The sequence below is a fragment of the Volvox carteri genome, assembly GCF_000143455.1.
Source record: "Volvox carteri f. nagariensis unplaced genomic scaffold VOLCAscaffold_28, whole genome shotgun sequence".
Lineage (NCBI taxonomy): Eukaryota > Viridiplantae > Chlorophyta > Chlorophyceae > Chlamydomonadales > Volvocaceae > Volvox > Volvox carteri.
This window is the reverse complement of record NW_003307571.1, coordinates 187,176-188,286: the sequence shown is the minus strand read 5'-3', so window position 1 is coordinate 188,286 and position 1,111 is coordinate 187,176. Positions and strand designations below refer to the sequence as shown.

Genomic DNA, 1,111 nt, shown 5'->3' with positions numbered 1-1,111 from the left:
GGGGGCGGGGAGGGGAAAACACATGGTGATGGTGGTGGTGGTGGCGGTGGTGACGTATCTGATGTGGGTGGGAGAGCGGAGGACCTGAATCTGGATCCGGAATCCTGAGGGGGGAAAGGGGGAACTCGTGGGTGAGTAACGGAGAGCATGAGGGGGCCCCGCCGCGTACGTACTTTCCTAGGCCACGTGCCATCCTCTCCTATCCCGCCCCTCCACATACACACATACAGACATACATGCCCTCGCCCTGCTGGCCCCCTGTTCCTAGACTTACCCCCTAACCCCCACCACTGCCACCACCCTATGCAGGTCCTCCCAACCCACACACCAAGTCGCAGCAGCTTTCCATGGCATTGTACGACACTACGGCAATGTCGTGCATGTTTAGTCAGCCGCTGCCCCTGACCCCCGGGTCGGTGCTGACGTGGCTGGCATTCACGGAGGACCACGGCCTGCCGGCGGTGGCGGATTCGGAGGGGGTGGTGTGTGTCAGGTGGGTTTTGGTCTCCTTTTGTTTCCTGAAACACCCTAGAACTCCTAGAACCCCTCCCCTCTTCCCGAGCCCCGCACCATCTCCCCCTGTTCCCTACCATGTTATCGTGGACGTGTATATGTATGTATGTATGTGTGTCGTAGGACTCCGGACTTCGGTGGTCGCTGGCTGCCCGTGTTCGAGCCCCCCGCTGACCGGCGGCTGAGTGAGGTGTTGTGGCCCGTGGGTCTGTCCGCCAGCCAGCTGTACGCCGTTGTGTGCAAACCCAGTGATCCCCGACCGCAGGTGGGGGTGGCTTACGGGGGGCGGGGGGTCGCCCGTATGCGTGTGTGTTTTGTTGATGTTGGATGGGTGTTGTAGTGCGTGTGCGTCTTTGTAGCGTGTATGTATGTACGTGTATGCATGTATTGTGGCAGCGAAATCCAGGTCATGCTCATAGGCCCCAAACTCCCCACTCCATCTCTCCCCTCCATCCCCCATCGACTGCCGGCAACCACCAACAACTGTCTCGTACCTGTTGCGCATCATGCTCTTCCTATTTCGGTTGTGTTTTCCCCTTTTCCCCCCGCGACACGCACTCCCCTCCCCTTCTCCCCCTCCCTCCTCTCCCCCTCCCCA

General features: G+C 60.4%; 1 protein-coding gene across 1 annotated transcript in view; it reads left to right on the top strand.

Annotated features, from left to right (window-relative positions):
• The window catches only part of VOLCADRAFT_92785 (uncharacterized protein), a gene marked incomplete at both ends in the record, with an annotated part of 18,764 nt that overhangs the window by 6,449 nt on the left and 11,204 nt on the right, over window positions 1-1,111 (top strand). Inside the window, 4 exons of the mRNA XM_002952202.1 lie at window positions 310-331; window positions 393-493; window positions 637-698; window positions 733-778. Of these exons, the coding sequence (XP_002952248.1) occupies window positions 310-331; window positions 393-493; window positions 637-698; window positions 733-778 (231 nt within the window). The remainder of the gene's footprint in view (window positions 1-309; window positions 332-392; window positions 494-636; window positions 699-732; window positions 779-1,111) is intronic.